This window comes from Linepithema humile, chromosome 3 (assembly GCF_040581485.1).
Source record: "Linepithema humile isolate Giens D197 chromosome 3, Lhum_UNIL_v1.0, whole genome shotgun sequence".
In the NCBI taxonomy this organism is placed as follows: domain Eukaryota; kingdom Metazoa; phylum Arthropoda; class Insecta; order Hymenoptera; family Formicidae; genus Linepithema; species Linepithema humile.
The window spans coordinates 3798604-3819319 of record NC_090130.1 but is presented as its reverse complement, the minus strand read 5'-3'; the positions used below and the strand labels follow the sequence as shown (position 1 = coordinate 3819319).

The window sequence follows — 20716 nt, the reverse complement described above, 5'->3', positions numbered from 1 at the left end:
ACGTTTAATAATACGTATTAAACAATTCTTATTGAATATCCTTGAGTAAAATAAATTAGAATATTTTATCCGTCAACGTGACTCACGATTGCGAATAATTAAAAAAAATATTGAAATGAAAAAGACTGCTTTTTTTTTTTTAAGAACAAAAAATCGAAGGAAAAAGAATTGAACGGAAAGCTGCCGAAGACGGCGAGACGCTGACGTGATGGAGAATCCGTTCAGACCACGCGATATTAATATTCGAGACAGTGACGATACCGAGTAATATCAATCACGTGGAAGCTCGTCTCATTGCTATAGTTCTCACGCGCGATCTTAGAGCGATGCTATTAATATTCAAAATAATGAGACTGACATCGATCGAACGCGCGAGGCGCTCTTTTCTCGGTACGGCAGTGTCGTCGTGGCGTAATGTATATATCTCGGGACACCGGTTGTATGAACGTACAAGTGTATACAATACATACGCGTGTGCTCGCGCCGTCGTCGGATGAGTCATCGCGAGCGCGTTGCACGCACGATGGCGCAGAACTTCCTTTTTTTTTCTTTTTTTTTTTTTTTTCGGGATCGCTGATAGCTATTGTCGCGTGCAAGTTGAAAGAATCTAGTAATCTAAGAATGTGGAGCACGGAAAATTCTAGGATCTCTCGCAGCAGTTCGAATTTTGCAAAATGTATGCAAAGTGCACGACGCATTCTTTGTCGTCCTGTGACTCCAGAATCCACAAGTTCTGCATCCGGAATTGAAAGGTTTAAGTTTGGAGAGTTGGGAATTAATTGCAAGAGTTAAGTCTTAATCACGAGGTTTTTTATCGATGAAAATGTTAAACTAAAAATTAATGAAATCAGAAATAAATTGAAAAAAATAAGAACTGGAGTGAAACATTTTCGAAAAGGACGTAGCCGATGCAAGAGCCGCGTTCTCGACGCAAACGACGTTTCGCGTCAAATTTTCTCTCGAAATCAAGTAGATATCTTTCTTTCTTTTTTTTTTTCAATCTCCGCAGAAACTCGACGTTGAAAAAGTTAAACGCGCATTCCAATGTGCACTAGGTTTGGTATGAGGGGTTAAATTACGCTCCTGCGCAGAGCTCCGCGGTGACCCCCTTCACCCCCGGGCGCGGTGCGACGCGTCCGTCCTCCGCCACCGCGCCAGCAGCGTTCTCCACTCTCCTCTCCAATGTTCTCCGCTCTCCTCGTCACCGGTGAACTCGTCGTCGCCGTCGTAGCCGCGTATCGCGCTGCGCTCAGCAGCGAGCTAGGCCTCTCCTCCTCAGTCTTCGCTCGCCGGCCGTTGGCAGAGGATCCCCGCATCGATCGCGCCACCGCGATTGTAAATCTCCCGTACGTCCGCACACCTCGCGCACTCGCCGTTCCCGTGGGGAAGCATGCTGGCCCGACGTGAGTATCGCGGGGCCCCTCGGGCCCGCGCGATCGCGCTCTCTTGAGACCCGCGTGACGTCACCCCGGCACTCCATCCACGTCCTCTCCTCTCCCTCGTCCTCCCCTCCCGCCCCGGTTCCTCGATCCTGCGTGAGATTGATCTTGCGGATGGTATCGCGTCGGGGGAGTGCGTAAACCCGAGCTGCTTTTTGGATATTTGTCGCTCCGCGAGCTCTTCCGCTCTCGAATGTGTAAGTCGGAAACCGGAGCGTTCGGACCACTGGATTTCTAGACGTCGGACCGGACTTGTCGGTTCCTGGACATGTAGATGCAAGGTGTGTAGCTTGGGGATCCCACGCGGATTGCCGTCCTCCCGATGCTGCGTAAAAGCGCAAGGTGTTCCCGGACTGGGATGCATGTTGCCCTCGGATTTTTAGTTCGCGGATTTGTAGATCGAGATACTGTAAAGCGCTCGCGTTGGATGCGTAAGTCGACAGTTGAAACACTCGGTCGGCTTCGTGTTCGAATTGTCGCATAGATGTTTAACCGAGCTGCAAACTTTCTCGGATTGCTTTCCTAAATTTTGATGTAGCTCGAAATTTTTTGATATAAACATCTCTTTGTCATATGTTTTTGAAACTTTCAAGAGGTTGTTGGATTTTTCAATTGTTAACTTTTAGATTTTTGCGAATCTTGCGAGTGTGAATGTGCGTATTCAAAGTCTGTAGAAGAAACTTGCTGGATTTTTGTTTGAGTGTTCCGATCCTTAAACTTATGTTTACAATGTATATAAATTTTATAAGCATTTAATAAAATTTCTGTCGAATTTTTAGACGCTTTTCTAGAGAGAGCATGATGCTATAATTTGGAGATTGTTTAAAATATTAAAATTTTTATTTTTTTATAGGTATTTAAATGTAAATCGTGTGTTACTTGATGCTTGAATTCTGGAATTTTTGAATCTTTAGATATTTAATGAAAATAACGCTTTAAAACGCTAGATAGACATTTGATGCATACATAACTAGGCCGATTGTAATTTTAATTGCTTGCAGATGTACCGGATATTTTAATTAATTGCTTCAGTTAATTGCTACCGGATGTAGATCAGAAGTATAATTGCGATGTAAATGGGAAATTTAATTAGAATTCTTGTCCTACAATTTTCAAATTCGTAAATATCTGAATTAAAAGTATGTAACTAAGGAAGAAAACATCGTAAAATTACGAGTTCTTAATTTTATTTTTATACAGGATAAAATCAGACGAATCGTAATTAATTGCAATTACACACGCCAAAAAATTATATCTGTTTATAATAAATTAAATAAAGTAAACAAATAGATAAGTAGATTGGATGGAAACTTTTTTACTTGAAAATCTCAAGATTGCAACTTTTTAGATTTTCTTTGAGTTTTAAAATTTTCTGAAATTTATGCATTCTTTAAAACCTTCTATATATCATTAATTGTTATTGCTTTCTAAATTGTTTGACGAATGTTAAAATTATAGTTGGCGATTTAACAACAAGTCGAGCGTGGGAGGATTTGGTGGGATTAATTCGACGAAATTATCGTTCTTTTCGAGTGAATGGGAGAATGCAGAACGACGTATATCGTACGATGGCAGGTGTCGGTACTACACCTGTCCGCAGGCTGAATGCCCCGGCCAGGTTGCGAGTAGCGATAGTCCCAAACAAATATCTTTATCTTTATTTTAGTCAGCACGGCAATAAATTATTTCATTTACGTCGCAACTTGTCACACAACTATCGCGTTAGTTCTCAATGACGGAGTCTACTAAGCGCGAAGCGGACTTTTTCTCAACGTTAGCGTGCACATTATTTTATTTATTAATTTCTCTACTTTCAATATCTCGGATATTAAGATTTCGACCAAATTTTATTCGCACAAAATAGGCTGGGTGTTAATTGAGAAACGAGATCTTTTCATTTCTACGAAGAAAAATTAAAAGAATTGGAAAGAGATGAATTTAGCAACAGGTATTTTCAATTTTTAATATGAAATAAAGTAAACAATAAAGTAAACAACAGTATTTTGTTTCTTATTTTTATTATTGCATTAAATAATTTTACACGCGCAATTTTGTGTCTGAAAAATAACGTTGCGATGATCGAAGGCTTCTTTTCTAGAAAGTCTCTGTATGTTGATTTTATGCAAATTAATATTTGCATTATCAACCTTCAGCAACTTTCCCGAACTGCATTGATAATGCCTGTTTAAGCGAATGCGCTCGTGAAAGATATCGATAGGTATTGCGAGGGTATCGGGCCCATCGCTAGTCACGGGGCTCACTTGCCGCTCGAAGCGTCGAATTCCACAGCGTTTACTCATTCGAAAGAACGAACTCGAAGACTTCTCGGGGCCGGAGAGAAACTTCGATGGCGGAAGAGAAGTGGGAGAGTGGTCGGGCAAGAGAGAGAGGAAGAGGGAAGGAGAGTGTAACCGATGGTTTCCCGTTTAATCGGCCGTCCAGTATCATTCGATTCGATCCATTTCGAACGGCTTTCCAGAATCCATCGAGAGTCTTGAATGCGGAATTCGAAAGTGCAAAAATTCACATAAAAATGAAAACAAAGATAGAGACGCGATACAATTTTGCAACTCGACATTTAACATTCTTCGAATTGACAGAGAGAAATGTAGCTATAAAGATTGCATGCGCATGATGTGAGCGTAAACATAAGGTTATGTTCAGCCGAGAATTAAATAAGTGTAAATAGCAAGTGCGTCTTTAAATCATTCTCATAAATTATGACTTTTGAGCGCGTAGATTCTAGGAATATTCGTAGATTTAAAATTTGATTAAAAGCCTAAAGAAACTCTTGAATTTTCATGATGTAGCATTTGAGTTTTCAATCTTCGAATTTTATTTATTATAAGAAATGAAAATTTGGAAAACTGCAGAATCCAAGGATCTAGAAATGTAAGATGGAGCGGCGTTATTTATAAAAACAAACAAATTGCATGCTAGCAAATACCGGGTGTATCACGTAATTTCTAAGTTAGTACATAGTCGCTCAACAGATCTTTCGTAACGCTTTCGAGACATTGGTCGTCGTCCAATTGCCAAATTAGAATTGTAACCAACTAAAAGAACAGAATAACACAAGAACTCGAGAATCCGAGGCAATGTGTATACCCTTGTTACATAAATATGAAGTCAAAACACTTAAAGTCTGTGTGCGTGTATAAAAATTGAAGATTCTAATCTTTAAAGGATGTTTTGAAAATTATCGCCAGCTAAAATAAATCGAGGAACACGGACTTGTTTGTTTATCAATTTGATTTAATTATTAATCTTAATTTGTATTTTTGGACACTTACGAGATAAGATTAGATAAATTTAGAATATTCTACACAAGCAAAGAAGAAAAGGTCTGTGTGTCTTGGTTGAAAATCTGAAGAGTTTGAGACCTAAGCATTAGAAATCGTTCGAAATTATTGCAAATTGAAAACATATTGCGAATGCGGAAAAGAGAAACGTATAGAAAGATTAAAATTGGATAAACAAATACATATATATATATGTATTTTCCGTATCTTAAATAAAAATCACAACCAATTCTTCGAACTATTTATAAAGAGCCATTTGAATAGCACTTGGAAATCGGTTACACAAATAGGAAAAAATACGCAAACAGGCTGATAAAGAATGCGCAGATGTGGAGCTTTTATTCAATTATTTTGCCAATTGACGTAAGACGAAAGAACTGAAAAGATGCTGACGTCGTATTCCATTGACATTTCAGCGCCGACCGCAGGACCGTGCCACGACGCGAGCATCGACGTGAACTCCAACCATCGCCATCATCACCACCACTCCGGGCGCAATCAGCTCGACCATCAGCCACAAGAACCCAACTGTCGAGCGCCGTCGTCCTCGATGTCTACTTTGCTATGCTGCGAGCCAGTGTCGGCTGGCCGACCTCGGGCCAATTTGAAACTCGCGTTGAACCGCAGCCTGAGCGAGCCGGGGCCGAGTCCGTGCGCCTTCCCGACCTCACCGAGCGTCCCGTCGATCGCCGCCTCCGTCATTAACAACAACAACAACAACAACAACAACGGCTATCCCACCGAACCACCCTCGATCGTGATCGAGGAGGCGAACGGCGACGACGACAACGATAACGTCTATCGTCGTGACTTCCACCACCACCACTACCACCATCATCATCACCACCACCCTCTCCACCATCTTCATCATCATCAGCATCTGTCGGCGACCACGAAGCGCTGCAAACTGGAGACCGCCAGCTTGCCGAACAGTCCCTGCGCGGAGAACGACAACCTCCATCGCCAGCTGGTGCTGAGCAAGATCAGCGTCGTCACTTCCGACGATCTGGCGCAGCGTCTCTCCTCCGCCGAGCCGCCGGTAATCCTGGACTGCCGACCGTTTATATCGTACAACGCCAGTCACGTGCGCGGCGCCATCAACATCAACTGCTCGGATCGCTTCAACCGACGCAGGCTGCAGCTGGGGAAGGCCACCCTCGCCGATCTCGCGACCGCTCGCGAAGGTAAAGAGCTGCTTAGAAGGAGGCAGTACAAGAAGGTCATAGTGTACGACGACTGTACGGACGACCTGGAGCGTCTCCCCGCGCAGCATCCGTTGTTCCTGGTGCTCGCCGCGCTCGTAGACGACGATCGGGAGCCAGCTCTGCTGATCGGTGAGTACTCTTCAGTTTTTTTTTCAAGTTTCCAGCAATGTGCCGGACTTAACAAATCGACAGGGTGACGCTGGAGCATCCTAGCCCTTTGAATTCTGACGTTATAAGCCAAAAATTATACTTGGTATCTTTTTCTGCATTACACATTGAAATAGATTGATGTGATGACACACTTCGCTTCGGCAATAAGCAAGTTCTAGACACGCGCGCCAATGCTTGAAGTTTGAGGATATAATTTATTTTTTTTTCTATATATAACTTGAGTCACATGTAAGCTTAAGTGTTTAGATAAAATTAAAGGATTCAGTATAACAAACGGTTCAATCTACTCAAGTTAAGAACTTGATAAGACTATAAATTCTGAATTTTATTTCCTTGATTTAAAAATTGATTTGTTTCAATTCTTTATTATAAAACATCACTTCTTGCTCTTATTGCCTTCTACATTGTCATAGTATTTTTAGCTGATTATTATTATATTTGTATAGTTTTATCAGCTTTATCGTATCTGATGATAAAATCAGATGCGCTCTTTGTGTTATCAAATAAATATAACTGATAATGGCGAGATAAGTATCCGAAGATATCGGATGACCTATACAGCAGTACTTGTTCGACAGATTTTTTTATAGATAGTGTGAAATCACATGGATCTTCACTAAGAACACAAAGAAACTCGAGTTTTTAATCTCTTACATTCTTCCATTTGTTTAAATTATCAGATTAAAAAATTTTTTAATGTTTAGATTTTTATCTTTTCCTTAAAAAAATTGCGCAGAGTTAGTATAAATCACTGCAATAATTAGTACAGTGATTATTGGAACGGGAAAAAAACAGTAGCAAAAAAACGAGTGCAAATAATTCGAAAATGATTCGAATGTCTCGGAATTCATCAACACGATGAATGTTCGGTCAGCATCGGCTTTAAAAATCCAGAATAAAGTATGATTTCCACTCGTAAACTGCCACACGATGATCACTCTTCGCCGCTTTTTCCTCGATAATGTTTTTTTTTTGTAGTGCGGAATTTGTTTACAAAGTGAAAAGGCAAGCGAAACGCGGCGCACTGTTTGTCGTCTATCCGGTCCTCTACGTGGGAGTGCGTCTCTGGTTTTCGGAAATAACGATGATGCGAGCGTGCGATATTTCTGCCGGCCGCCAATCGCGCGTCGAAACTTTTACGCCGATCATTCTCCGCCACTATTTTTGCCGCTCATATATTACACGCTATTAATTCCGCACAGTCTCGTACATTTTACGATACGCTATTCCAAATTATAGTTTGTTTTCTTAGAAAGTGCATCCTGCAGCGACTGTCAGTTTCGACAGTTTTTTTGTCATGAATTTTTTTCTTTTGATTTGTTGAATTTCGCTAATGAGCTAATTCAGCTGAAATTAAGTTTCTTCTTAGAACGCACAATTTATCATCGGAAAAATCAAGTTGTTTTTCTATCATTTTTAAATATGTTTATAATCAATTTTGAATTAATTTTTCCTCAACTATTAAAGATCTTTATACTTTATTCATGAATGAAGTATCAAAATCAAGAGATGACTTTTCTCGCTTCTCATAATTTCTCCTTAGTGAAAGCAAGAGTAATATAACTTTATTTTAGATATCATGCATTCTTCTATAAATTAATAACCAGATCTTTTTCCTTATTTATTTCAACAGAATCTTTGATTTCAACAGTCCGCAATATTTTAATCTAAAAGTTCGAAGATTGTCATTGAAGATAATTATCGGATTTCTCTATAAATTTATTCTTCCGACGTTCTCTATAATGCTTTCTGTACAAATTTCGCGAGATAATTTTTTTCATACGGGGGTTGGGAGATGATTCGAAGGGCTCGAGGAAGGGAACGCGGACGAAGACCCGTTCGAAAGAATCGCGCGGCTGCGACGACGACGACGACGACGACGACGACGACATCGTGCTCGCATCGTCGGTGTGTAAGAAGGCGAAAGGTGGGGATCTATTCACATAGGAGTGACTCACGTCGGAGATGACGCCGCGAATAGTCGGACAGATTTTGCGCGCCGCGATCTGCGCTTTCGCCGTGTTTTCGCAAAGCTACGCAGAGGGAGATGAATTAGCGGGACACGGCCGGAGATTTGTCTAGAATTTGTACGATAATCGCGCCGAATTAAACATTAGATCCGCTCGCACATTCGGCATTGAATACGGCCACGAGATTTTCAGTGTGTGACGCAACACTGATTGCGATAACGATATCGCGATGGTTTATGCGGTGACAAAAGTTTTGAAACGGATTCACGAAGAAATAAATATGTGCCATGCTTATGCAAAAGTCGTATGGAGAATATATAGAGATTTGACAATTTAAGATTTAAATCTTTATGTATTGTATATTGAAATCCACGGAGTTTTCCACGTTTATTTTATATAAACTCGCTTATGAAGTAAATCGTATAAATTATATTTATTTATATAAAACTACATTGATCTCGCAAATATCGTTATTAAAATATTATTTTGATTCACTTAACGATGTAATAATAATAATATTTGCGAGGAAGAAGGAATAATTTAGTGATAAATAATACTTATGAAATATAAGATTAGATTTTTGCAATTTATTGACGTTTTTAAATATTTTTTGACGTATTGTTTTTCTTCTCATTATCGCATTGCGCACATCGGCGTCACTTTTGATATCGTGTCTCGGTTGGTTATTACATAATTAGTAACGATTCGCGGTCGGCTATAAACAACGAGACCAAAGTATCGCGTGGCTCGTTTTGGCGAGGCTAATGCGCGCGTCTGGCCTCCCGGTCGGTCCTGATCGCATTTTTCTCAGACAACGACGGCGACGTCGACAACTACGACGTTGAAAGCATGAGTCACCGTGTATATCGACCCTACGGCATGTTTACGCTGGCTAAGCGCACGAACAGCCATATGTCAAAATCAGGATTGCATAACGTATCCCCTGCGTCGCCGCCGCCGTTGCGTCTCATTCTTTTGCGGGATATTTAGACATGAGTCAGTCACGGATTACAAGATTTTCCTATCGCTGCGACCTTAACCCCTCTCAGGTATCGGCTTTTGTATTCCAAATACTAGGGCGTACTAATCTTCGTAAAAATCGAATAAATTATGTATGTCGAAAACATCGTCCGAAAACATTACGATCGATCTGCAAAGTTGTTCATATTGCTAGAAAATTATATTTCATATAACGCGAATAGTTTTTGATAACTATAAGAATTTGACATTAGTGATCGCTGAACACTATTCGACAAATTTGCAACAAATGACATTTATATTTATGTCATCCATATTTATGTAGCATATAGTATTGTTTCTAGTTGACGCATCAGTTGTCACGGCTATATCTTTCCATTTTGCACAACTAACGGACAAAACTTTGAAAACTGTATTGTATAACTTAAAGACTGACTTTTACAATGAGTTGGATAAGTAAATTGTGATTTAGTTCTATTTCTAAATACAAACTTGCGAAGCATTGTTTTTGAAGGACAGGAAAGAGTATAGCAAGAGAAAATAAGGAGACAATAATTGCAGAATACATACGAAGTTTTTAGTAGATTGACAATTGGCAATATTGAAAAAAATCAATTCCTATGCAGATTACACAAATTTATTTGATTGATCTTAATACGATTAATAATATATTAATTACACGAATAACGTACTCCTGTTGTGAGCTAAAACATTTCGAGCAAATGTTTTGGAGTCAATAAATGAAGCCGAACTCGAGCCTTAATGAATTAGTCATCGCTCTCTGAAGCCGGGGGGTTGCTGTATTTTTTCCATTGTACGCTTTTTCATCCCCCTTCCGTTTAAGGGTGCGATGAGGAGGTGGTCTAATCGAGGGGGAGCGTGCGCTTCAGAACAACGTACAACGCATCTGGATCAGCTGTCGATGACGATTATTACGTATGAGTCATCCGATACACAGCTCGCTTTAAAATGTATCAATGACTAACGCGCGTCCAGCTCACAATCGTTGCAGTCCCCGTTTCCCCCCCGCGCCCCCTCACCCTTTGGGTCCCTTTGTGTTGCACCGGCGTGATTCAAGTACTGCTAGGATCGTGATGAAAGATCTAAAAATACGACGCGCCCGGTGATTTAACCTCCTGACTGATCGCGATGATTTTATTTTCACGGTGCGATTCCGAGTGGAAAGTGCAGGTGTCCAGCCTAATTTTTGTTTTCGCAGAATTCACGCACGCAGGAAATACTGTACACTATATATTTATAATATAAATTTAATGAGAGCCAAAAAGGAGATAATTTTACACACAGAAAGTCAAACTTTTTGGTTTGAGAGTTTTTCTTTTAATAATTTTCACTCTGTTTTCGGAAAAATCAGATTTACGATCTTGTGTAAAAAAAAAATCTCGTAAACGTTTCATATTATAATGATTTATTTCTTCACGTGGAATCGTCATCTTCTCGATTGAATCACCTCATGTTTATATACGACGATAAGTGCACGGCGGCTGGAACAGAGAGTTCTATCATTACAAAGCCCGTGCGCATATCCGCATACTTCGCGGGGAAGTGCAAACAGTATATTGACAATTAATAATACGGCACGTGTCGCAGTGCGCCGCGCTATTCGCCAACTTACGTCCCAACTACGTGTGCTCGCCTCTTGCAGAAAACGAAAATCAAGTCAAGACAACGGAATCAAACAAGTACATCGGACGAGCGCGAGAGGCGCTGTGAATATAAGAATTGGAAAAATTTCTCGAGTTAACAATCGGAATTCGAAAATCTGAGCATTCGAGATTTATAAAGATAATATTTACCAAAAATCGTACTTATCCTCCGTTGCGAACTTCACGGGAATCTGACGTGTACCCTAACGCCAACGCTGTAAAGCACCACCAGTCTCGAAGTGTTAATCGGCCATCGCGGGCAACACATTCAGACATCCGGTCATTGACTCGGATTCCCTCTGAAAATATCGGATGCGAGAGAGCGAGAGAACGCGGGCGGAAAGGAGAGGAAGGGTTACAAAAAGAGATAAAGAGAGAGAGAGAGAGAAAAGAAAGAAATGAGGGTCGCGCGGGGTTATTAGCGCGAGATGAATCAGCGCGGGCACGCGGACAAGACAAAACGAGCGACCGTACGTCCTTCGAACTCGTCGGAATTTCCTTGAGACTGGACGAGCGGGCGAACGAGCGAGTGAGCGAGCTATTGCCATGCCGTGCTATGGTTTCCTACTACGCTTCACACAGATGAGTCAGTCGGTCGGCATGATTCCGCGGGTTATTCGTGGCGGCAGCGGAGACAGCGTGCTGTAGCGCTCCCCGCGCGCGTCCAGTGTGCCTAAAATAAGGCCCGCGGCTGAATCCTCGTGCGATTGGACATCATCTCCTCTAAGTCACCCCTTGAACGCGGCTCTCCCCACGGGAACCGCCACGATTAACGCCGATAATGTCCCGACGTCGTTAGCCGGAGCGCAAAAAAATCCGCACGAAATTGCAGTTGATTGTCACATTGGGTTTGAAATTGCAATCAGCGCAATTGTTGTTTTCGATTTACCTTAAAAAAGTTTTCCTCGTTTGTATCTGGAAAAAATGTCGGGAAAAAATGTCGGCAAATTGATTTGATTAATTTCTCGTTAAGACACTTACTTATTCTTCCGAGAAAATCGAATTGCCGACGCATTATTCATAATTGGATGATATCTGTAATATTATCATAGCAAATGACGCGTTTATCCATCCTTACACCTACTTTTGGCTATTAGATGACGTCAGACGCGTAGCAATTAAGATTCTTGTAAACGAGACACTTCCCGAATTCGAACGACTAATTGCAAACACGTATGCGCTCATCCTTAGTCATAGCGATCATCCGCGGGCTTAATCTGATGTCACTGACAATATTTCACGTCATCCTGTGGACATTCATGGAAAGATATATCGCATAAATTCAAGGATTCTTACGATGGAAAGAAAACAAACACGCATGATGCATTATTTTGCGGTCAAGCACCCAAGAGATTTAAAAATCTCGAAATCTCGAGGACTCTGATAAAATAATTAATTCCGGTTTCTAGAATATAATATTTTAGTAAAGAGTGTGTCTTTCTTACAATTATATCTAAAATCTTTTAACTTTAATCTTGCAAAAAATTCAAAGATTTCAAGTTCTTTAAAAACTTTAGTTTCCTTAAAAAATTGAAAATTTTTGAGAATGTTCTGTTATTTTTATTGCTTCTTTCCAGAATTCTAGTTTATTTTAAATTAGAACTTTTTATTCTGAAAAAAAATTATGACACTGCCTACGCGTCTACATATGCTTTCCTAACAAATAAACTAACAGCAGCTTATTTATGAAACAAGAATTTTTCCTGGATGCAGTTGAAAAATACAGGATGATCTAGGTTACCCGCATTTCCTTTTATCTATGCGTACATTTTTATTATCTCGATCTCGATCTCGAGAAGGAAGCGAAACCAGGATAGAGGAATCCATAAGTAAAAGGAAAAACTGTGGATACTGTTTTTGCGATAAACAACTTGTAAATTGAAAAATACGAGTCGATAGATAGCTGTTTACCAGCTGTTACATTTAAACGATTTATGATAAGTTTTTAATAATGCAATTTAAAAGTTGCAAAAGATTATTTTCTGATATCTCGAAAGATACGAAGCGCGTGATAAACAAAGCTTCTTTAGTAGACTTCGTCAAGTATAATTTATATCGTTTCAAATTTATTTATTTTTTCAATTCCCACTTTTTACGGTAGGCGACAAATTATTTCGCACAGTATTTATTATCTCTTTACACTTGTTAAAGTTTCTGTCTTCTCGCTGCGGGAAAAAAAAGTTACATCGTTTTTCGCCTCTGACGTCATAATCTCGCAACGGGAAGCCAGGAGTCTTAACAATGGCGCTCTTTATGTAGAATCCAGCGTGCCATAAGAAGCGAAAAGGGTGAGAGGATCGATGTCGTTCGAAAGATAGTTAGCGGTTCTGTTGATTGAGCGCAGACGATACGGCAATCGGTAACTCAGGGTCGCGCGGCAGCGCTCCGACAGTGAGTCATGCTTAACCGCATCAGGCGTCGATATCAACGACATTTACGAGCGTATGTTCGACACGCGTCCTTCCATTGGTCATCGAATGACGTGCGATTGAAAACGCATAGGGGAAAAGAGAGAGAGAGAGAGCGGAGAGGCAAACGCAGGAAAGGAACGACACGAAATCCTATCCTCTCCTGCACTTAACACCACGTGCGTCGCATCTCGCGCTCGCAAAAACATCGCACGTTTTTGTCGCATCCTTGACGCGCTGTTGACACCCGCTGTTAATTGTTACCTTATTGTTATACGCTCTTGTCGTCTCGCGTTGTCGAGCGTACATATGCATATATTCGCGATTCTCAATGCATCTTTTTATATATTATATTGCTCGATGCGTTGTTATTGCGCTTTCAATCGCAACTGCGCCGTAAAACACTGAGGCGCCGTTGATAAGAATTTGATCGATAATGAGGAAGAGATAAATTCCTTCTTAGTCATCTCGCGTCACTTATCGAGCGACTTCCGAGGCATTTATTGATTTGCGTAAAAAAAAAAATACTCGATCTGTTCGCTGGTTAATTAAGCCTTTGAAAAATGTGGTTGCATAATTGAAAAATGCGTCGCTCGATAAGACGTAGTTGGGCAACTGATAGAGATAAAACTGGCGATCTCGCGATCTGCACGCTTTGCAAGCTGACCGTCGATGTTGTGCAAACGATTTTTATTAAATAGCAATGATTCATATTATATCGTAATTATCTCTTCCTCCCCGTCCGTATTTGCGTACTACGTAGATCTTATCTTTGGCGAATTGTACGTCATTTCTCGGTGCAACTATAATGAATTGGCACTCGTCTTGCACTTGCTGTATTTTAGCGCATCAGCCGTGAAAACAAACGCACAAGTTGGCGAGTACGTCGAGTCTGTTAATTTTGTCGCCGCGCTTTATTGCATTTTGAACAGGAATGATTCACGAAGTTTATTATCAATAGCGCGGAAAGATACCGTCTTTTAATTGTATATTTACCACTCGAGTCCCAAGAATTTATATGTTGGATATTGCAAGGACAGCTGGATGGTTGAGGGTCAAACCTAACAATTCACTGATTATCTCGGAGTTCAAACATATAAATTTTAGATAAAATTATTTATTCTGTTGAATCAGATAGATTAAAAAAAGATTATAATGATCAATGAATTTTGTTCGACAAAAGTAAAAGGAAAGATTTCTTTATAACTCAATATATTAAAGTGTAAGCAGAATTGAGGAATGTGTGGAAAACGTGTAGAATGTGTGAGATTTAAATTCCACACTCAATTGAATTTGCAGATCTCAGCAAAATTAAGTCGAATAAGTTGAATAAGCTTGAAAAAATGTTGCAATACGCGCAAAATTTATATTTAGCGAGAAATTTATCGAGACAAGGAAAAAAATAAAGTAGAATCGGACAAAACTTCTCGGTAGCAGGATCGCGCATATTTTCCGACTCTCGTTAAATCGTTAAACATCGAGCATCCGGGAATCTAAGCATCCGTGAATTGAAGACACGAAGATCTTAAGAATTCAAGTGTCTGGAGGTCTAGAGATACCCCGCGCAGCAATTTCAAAATTCAGAATTATAAAAATTCGAGGACTTGAAAAATTCAAGGATCTCATGAATTATATATGAACGCTTCTCCTCTCAGGCTGCGTTTTTTTTTTTTCTTTTTATTAGGAAGGGTAACAATCGAACGTGCAACTATGTATAGGTGGAGGAGTGTCAGGAGATTCGCAGACTCTGAGATCTGAGAATCTAAATATATACCGTGTGTCATTTGTTCGAAATGTGCATGCCGGAACAGTTTACAAATTCAGCGCTGGAACGACGGCACGACGTCGCGCGCGTACGCAATGACGCGTTCCAAAAGATCCTTGATCGCACTGATCGCGATCCAGCACCGCGGAAGGCCTTGAAGTCGCGATCGTAGGAAAAATGAACAAAATGACGTTTCGCCCGTAAGCACAATAAACGTTTCGCTCTAAGCGATTAGTCATTGGCATCGAAGGAATTTCCATGCCTCGATTTTTCAATGTTTAGACCTTTAGATCATCCATTCTTGGATTCTGAATCCGCAAGTTTCATCCGAATCAGTCCGATTGTCCGACTTAACATGAACAATGAAATCTGATAATTGTAGAATGAGTAATCAATACTTCGTCATTTATGCAACTTATAACAGAAGAAATTTATTAGACTCACAAAAGAATTAGGTTGCTAAGAGCTTCTAAAGATTATCGCAAATAAAAATTTGATTTTTTATTATTTAAACAACAATGTTATTCTTACTTTTTATTTTTATGTATGTCTTGTTAAAAATTTAATTTATCACCTGCGCGATAAGTTTGCGAATTTGCGTTGACTATTTTTTAATGAACACAAGTTTTAAGGACCGAAATGTTAAGGAAACGTTTGAAGATCATGAAGCATGGTGCGAGTTATCATTCGATGGACCGTTTAAACAGATCACCGGGTATATCCGAGCATGAAAGAGTTAACTAGCTGCATCGCCGTGGTGCGGCATGCGTAAAGAATCGTACTCTCTTGCGTCGTGTCGCACAACGTCGAGTTACATCGCATACTCTCGGGAACGCTCGGTTGCGATTCACCAACGTCAGCAGTAGTTACGGCTGCGGCCGGCCAATCGACGCGAATCCCGGTGACTCATCGCCGCCGCGGCCTCATGTAAACTCTCTCGTGCCGTTCAGCTCGCAGTCTCCCGCCAATCGCGCCAGCATTCGGATGTACGTCTCGTGCTCTCGAGAAGACGAGGGACTGTGCCAAAATTCGCGCGAGCGTCGAATTATCGGCGTGCCCGTGGCGCGAGAACTATTTATTTTGTGTCAAATGGTGAGGTGAGACACGGCATCTGTGTCCAGGATTAATTTTAAACATGAGAATCAGGAAGGACGCACCTTGCCTACTGCTCCGGCTAGTGCCACTCGAAAATCTCAATTCTTGGAGTAAGTTCAATAAATTTATAAAAACTTTCGTTACCTTAGATTTTTTTTTTTTTTTACAAATACTTCTTACGTCCTTACGCACGCGTGATATCATTGTGTTCACGAGAGAACAAGTCCCTCGGATCAACTAAAAACAAAAATAAAATGAGTCAGTGCTAAGTAATTTAGTAGTAGGATTATCGATTGACTCACGACGTCAACATTTCACATTTGATCACTCCTGTACTTAGATTTTTATTATTTGTTACTTTGATTGTTATTAACTGATTGCTATTTCGGTTTCGTATTACTGAATCATCGTTTCGATGACATCACGCTGACCCAGACGGAAGAATGTATTATTTTGTCTCGGTCTTTGTAGTATAAAAAAAATGTATCGGTTGAACTAGCAGATATTTTCTAAGATGTTTCAAAAAAATAAGGCCTATCAACAAAGATTTCTCACATAATGTTTATGTGCATATTTGCAGCAAAACTTGCAATAAAATCTTAAATATTCGCCCCATTTAAAGATCAAGTTTGGATTGATGATCAAAGACTTGATATTTTTGCCTTATTCTTTTTTAAAAATTTAGGCTAATAACTTATATTTTAAAAGATTCGCACAAAGCATTATGTTTGTACACATATAATGCTTTAAATCCTTAATAAGTCTTATTGCGAAGATATTTGATATATTAAAACCTAGAAAAAATATGTACATTAATATAAAAAATATATATTTTTAAGGAATTTAGGGACTAAAAATATGGTAAAATTTTCGCTTTTGATTAATGCTTTGTTAAAGTCAAAACAAAAATTTTTATTAGTGAAAACCTTTTAATTTTTAGTTGCGTGTAACTTTCTCTAATATGATTCTTTAATAAGTTAGGCATTCTGTATTTTTGTTTTCACATAAATATTCATTATTTTATTATTTTTTAGACATTTTTTATGCTACTTAAGTATTTGGCTTTCTTTCAACAGAGATTATGAATATAACAATAATAATTCTTAATATCAACATAATCTCTTTGATTCCGTAGTGGTAAACATTCTCGATTTTGCGTACATGTTGTTTCGAATCCTTTCTTAAGGACTGTATTTGAGTAAGAGAATTTTCATCGGGTGTGACGATCGTTGCGCGACGATCTCCGTGCAAATCGCACCACCGATTACTATGCCGACCTAAATAAAGTGACCCACATTTGGCTTTTCCGTAACGATCATGCGGCTCGCGACGTTGCTTTGAATGTTAAATCCTTATATCCGGATGGGCTTAACTTTATTTCTAAAAACTTGCTTGTGATTTGTTGAATTGTAACAATATGTTTCATACTAAATTAATTCCTGTTTGCTCCTTTTTATTAAGCACAACAATAATTAATTCTATTTAATATAAATTCAATTTACATTGTTAATAAAAATTCATATCTAGAAAATTTACAAATTTTAGAGATTTTAAAAATTTATCGCATTATTGTTTAAACGAAGTTTAATTAAAGTAAACAACTAAAAAGGAACGAAATTATATAATCTTTTTTTACTTATAAATTACTTATTTTTCAAAATCTGGTTAATTATTTATGGTTAATAACTTGACTTATGAATACTTATCGTTAGAAGCGCGCGCACTTCATAATTACCAACATTCAAATTATATAAGCTACACAGTATAAAAAAATATCTACATTGCTGAGAAATTATACAACCAAGATACGATCAATCAGAATTCATAAAAAGTCAATATTGAAATAATGACAGGTAAAGTTTCTTTCGTACTTCGACAACTTTTAAAAAAAAAAATTACTTCAACGCTTATGTAAAGCGTTTGATTAACTAGCATTACGTGTACGCTGTCACGCGTGTTCTCGATTTAAAGTCGTCGAAATCGGAAAGGAGCTTTGCCAGCGTTGGAATAATGATTGGCGACGACAGTTTGGGGTTGGTGGCCGTTCCGCGGCAGCCACAACCGTGAGGGCGAGGGAGGGTGCGGGACGCGGGGAGCAACGAGTGAGTCATCGTTGAGCCAGGCCAGGCCTTAGCAGCCGCAGGTCAGGAGAGGAAGACACTTTTAGCCCACATTTCTTCCTCGCCTTCTTCTCTTCTCTTCGCGTACTCGGCGTTTCTTTATTTTTATCCGCCGTCGTTTATTCTCGGCTCCGTTTCTTCCCTTTCCACCCATTTTTTCCGCGCCGTCGCGTTATCCCACCCTTTATCCGCGCCTTTGTCGCGGGACTCCGGCAGGCTGCTCCGGATAACAGCCATCAGAAATTTCTTTTAGATCTCGCTTCTGAGACGCTTACAATTGATTTTTTTTTTCAATCGCGGAAAAAAAAAGAAGGAGCCCGGTAGCCTAGTGGCTTATATTTAGGAGCGCGCAAAAATAGGCATTTCAAAAACGTACAAATAAACGCGAAAAGGTCTCCACTCCTCGCTTCAACAACTTGAAACACTAAATATACAGATCAACTTATAAAACTGATATTTCAAGAGACGTAAAAATAGAGTTGCACTATCCAATTAGTCTTTGATACGTTCAATCGAGGTTTATTGAATCCGATTGTAATTTTTAAATCTTTTTTAGCAGTTCTAATTATTTGCAAGAATTGATGTTTATTCTTACTTTTGTGAATTATTCGAGAAAGAATTTAAAATCGTAAAAAAAAATATAGAAAGAATCCATTGAGATACGCAAATGAAATTTATTGTTAGTTTTTTACGGTTTTCTTCTTTCTTTTGTGATTGTAAATTTAGAAGTCCTATTTGTGTTGTTTACCTTTAAAGGTTTCTCCGAAAAACAACTTTTAAAATCTTTCGATGTTTCCTCGATACTTCGAATTGTACTCGAATTTTTGGGCTACTTAATGTCTGGAAACTCATTAGATAATTTTTAACCTTGATAATTTTAGGATTTTTAGATTCTTCTGAAAAAGAAGAAGCCTTGTTGCATTCTTTACATTCTTAGGGTTCCCGACTTTTAACATTCTATATCTGACATTGTGAGATAGTCTTTCAATACTCGCAGCTTTATGTCATCCGTTTGAACCTTCTAAATTATCTCGTTTTTCAGATATGGATGGGATACTCGCGTTACTATACGCATTTAAAATCGGACAAACAAATCGATCACTCGGTCGGATATGCGTTAAAAATTTGTCTTTATTTACGTGCAGAGTTATCGTGCTACTTTATAAATACGAATGAATTGAGGCGTCAGCAATTGATGCAAAACAAGATTGATAGTGACATTACTGCCCCGATACGAGAAAAAAGAAACCGCATTAGTAAAATATAAATGGTGCTCTAAATAAACAATCTATACGAAGAATGTACAAATACAGAGCGAAGATAGTCGCGACGAGTTATAATTACTTTAGAGCATACGAAGCGTATATAGACGCGAGTTAATCAATAAATTGGCCTGACGAGAACGTTTCTCCGAGTATATCCATCAGATATAGAATCGTGACCAACCGTTGTACACTCATTGTTTATCGATACACGGCAAGCGTGTATATTCCGTACGCGTTTGAAAGCTAGAGTACTAGCCTGGCTCGATTCGTGGTAATTTTTGCTACGCGAATAATTTAGGAATATAACTTTTCAAGACGACGAGCTATTCTTGTAATCGTCCCACGCGTGGCGATAAATCGAACATATGTTTGCATTGTATTTCACACGGCGTGATAAATATTTACAAGTTCATTATCGCTTCCTTATTTTTCAATTCTTCTTTTCATTCTCAAAAGCTCGACATTGTAACGATCGCGAAAATAACGAACTGACCAATTTTTATCTTTCGTTTTAATGAAAATTGAGATAAAAATATTTCTGCGTTAGCTAGTAGAAGAGATGAAATCAATCAGCTTTCGCAATATATTGTATCCGCGTGTTTCGAAAATGTCAATTGTATTTTCCGCTCGAGCTTTCCAACAAAAATCCACTGACGGTTTTCTCGTTTCAGGCGGACACCGGGAGTTTCACGCGCAGCATCGAGAACTGTGCGAGGCGACGCTGTTGCCGAACGGCACCGCCGCCGTCGCGCCCGCCGCGGCCGACGCCTCGACGACGACGGTGAGCGGTTGCACGAGCCCCGGACCGGGCTGTCCCGTGCTGAGCGTTTCCGGTCCACCTACCCCGCAACCGGCGGACATCGACAGCCATCCGGCGTCCCGCGTGCTGCCGTTCCTCTACCTCGGCAACGGCCGGGACGCCGCCGATCTGCAGCTACTGCGCGCCCTCGGCGCCACCCGCGTGCTGAACGTCACCTCGCAACTGCCCGGCTACCACGAGGAACGGGGTATCACGTACAGGAAGATACCCGCCTCGGACTCCGGCCAGCAGAACCTCAAGCAATACTTCCAGGAGGCGTTCGAATTCATCGGTGAGCGCGCGCGCCCGATTTTGCCCCCGGAACATTTTACATTTCCGGTGAAAGCCTTCGTTCTCGGAGGCGAGAATCCTTTTGTGCGATGTTTGCGTACCTGGAAAAAATTCCTTTCGCCAATGAATGACCTCTCGCATTCCACCGAGAATTGAATTTCGGAACTGTCTCTCGCGTACGAACTTTACGACTGCGATTACGTTCTCCGCAACTTTATAACAGTAACGAGAGTCACTGCCGCGC

General features: G+C 39.9%; 1 protein-coding gene and 1 long non-coding RNA gene across 4 annotated transcripts in view; one reads left to right on the top strand and one right to left on the bottom strand.

The window, feature by feature from the left end:
* The window catches only part of puc (puckered), a 32339-nt gene that overhangs the window by 5323 nt on the left and 6300 nt on the right, over positions 1-20716 (top strand). For 2 of the 3 annotated variants that reach the window (XM_012374319.2, XM_067352485.1), the window contains 2 exons: positions 5158-6075; positions 20054-20473. In XM_012374319.2, the coding sequence (XP_012229742.2) occupies positions 5158-6075; positions 20054-20473 (1338 nt within the window). Of the gene's footprint in view, positions 1-708; positions 1721-5157; positions 6076-20053; positions 20474-20716 lie in introns of those variants that run through there. The other variant, XM_012374321.2, reaches the window with a different exon arrangement.
* LOC136999065 (uncharacterized) lies at positions 10320-11285 on the bottom strand. Its single transcript, XR_010889473.1, has 3 exons — positions 10880-11285; positions 10699-10790; positions 10320-10567 (listed from the first exon to the last, which is right to left on the bottom strand). It is a non-coding gene; the product is annotated as an uncharacterized lncRNA (long non-coding RNA).